At 44.8% G+C, this 1668-nt stretch overlaps 1 protein-coding gene across 1 annotated transcript; it reads left to right on the top strand.

Annotated features, from left to right (window-relative positions):
* Window positions 1-709: 709 nt before the first annotated feature.
* Window positions 710-1186, top strand: LOC138907316 (uncharacterized). Its single transcript, XM_070197910.1, has one exon. It carries the CDS (start codon window positions 710-712, stop codon window positions 1184-1186), a length of 477 nt encoding a protein of 158 aa, XP_070054011.1.
* The last annotated feature ends 482 nt before the right edge of the window (window positions 1187-1668 follow it).

The raw sequence follows: 1668 nt of genomic DNA, 5'->3' as shown, positions 1-1668 counted from the left end.
TTACAATCGATGTCAAAACCTAACAAACCATGTCCGATTGATCCCAAATTTTGCACACAAGTCATATTCAAAATTACGGACCTACTCCAACTTCCTGAATTAGATTCTGACCCCGATATCAAAGAGTCCACTACCAGTCAAAATCTCCAAAAATCCGACTTTCACCTTTTCAAGCCTAAATGAGCTACAGACCTCAAATTCACCGTCCGGACATACTCCTAAGTCCAAAATCACCCAACGGAGCTGACAGAACCGCTAGAACTCCATTCGGGAGTCATCTTCATACAGTTCCAACTACGGTCAAAATCTTAAGACTTAAGCTTCTGTTTTAGGGGCTAAGCGTCCCAAATCACTCTGAATCATATGGAAACTAAATTCAACCATGCACGCAAGTCAAAACACATAATACAAAGCTGCTCAGGACTTATGCTGCCGAACGGGACTTAAATTCACAAAACGATGGTCATTATAAGTAACTCAGACTCCTACCGCCCGTACTCCAGAGCAGCGAATTCACATTGGTCAAGTTTCGGGTATAGTACCGGCACAACCCGTTATTCCGGTTCAGCCTGAGTTCAGGCCAGAGGCATCAGAAGAAGAACAAAAGAGACTTGATAGGTTTAAGAGGAATAGTCCACCTACTTTCAGTGGCACAACTTCAGAGGATGCCAAAGGATTTCTAGAAAAGTGTCACCGTATTCTCCGCACCATGGGTATTATAGAAGTGAGCGGAGTTGCCTTCACTACATTTCAGCTGACAGGCATAGTGTATCAGTGGTGGCAAGTTTATGAAGAAGTTAGACCAGGCGATGCAACACCACCAACTTGGGATCAATTTTCAGAAATATTTCTGAAAGAGTTTATTCCCCAGACTATCCGAGATGCGTGGCGCACAGAGTTTGAACGGTTGCGTCAGGGCAGTATGACAGTGTCAGAATATGCTATCAAGTTCAGTGAGTTAGCCCGTCATGTACCTATCTTGGTTCCTACAGTTAGAGAGCGAATTCGCGGATTCATTGAGGGGCTCGATTATGATCTTAAAATATGCATGGCTCGAGAATTGCAAACCGATACTCTATTTCAGCAAGTAGTGGAGATTGCGAGGAGGATTGAGGGTGTTCTAGGTGAGGAACCAAAAGGTTTCGAAGCTCTAGAGGGTTCAATGGATTTTACTATTCAGCTATGACCCATTATGGCGGAGGCTCGAGCAGTCGGCCAGCTCTGCCCGCACATCAAATTACTCGGGGTGCTCCAGTAAGTTCTTATAGTACACCACCGACACGAGATTCTTATAGTGGTTATTCCAGTTATCCGGCACAGACTCAGTATGAGCAGTCGCGACCTCAAAGGGGTTGTTATGAGTGTGATGATACTAGGCACATCATGAGAGATTGTCCCAGACTTGGGAGGGGTGAATTTCATCAGAACACTCAGGCTATAGGCGTTATTCTAGTTAATACCCCATGTGCACAGCTAATTAGGGGTGGAGGACAGGCGGGTAGGGGGCGCCCTAGAGGGGGAGGCCCAACCCGTTGATATATTTGTTGTGGTGTGGCTGAGGCCACTACACCAGATGGTGTCGTTACAAGTATAATCCTGATTTGTTATAAAAGGATTTTTTTTCCTTAATTTGATTTGATTCTGAATATTGAGGTGAGTCCTCCTATT

The sequence above is a fragment of the Nicotiana tomentosiformis genome, chromosome 3 (genome assembly GCF_000390325.3).
Source record: "Nicotiana tomentosiformis chromosome 3, ASM39032v3, whole genome shotgun sequence".
Taxonomy (NCBI): domain Eukaryota; kingdom Viridiplantae; phylum Streptophyta; class Magnoliopsida; order Solanales; family Solanaceae; genus Nicotiana; species Nicotiana tomentosiformis.
The sequence above is the reverse complement of the archived record's forward strand: the minus strand, read 5'-3'. Positions and strand labels throughout refer to the sequence as shown.

What these genes read in the sequence shown, in the direction of transcription:
- LOC138907316 (XM_070197910.1), top strand. Translation starts at nt 710, where the DNA reads ATGGGTATTATAGAAGTGAGCGGAGTTGCCTTCACTACATTTCAGCTG.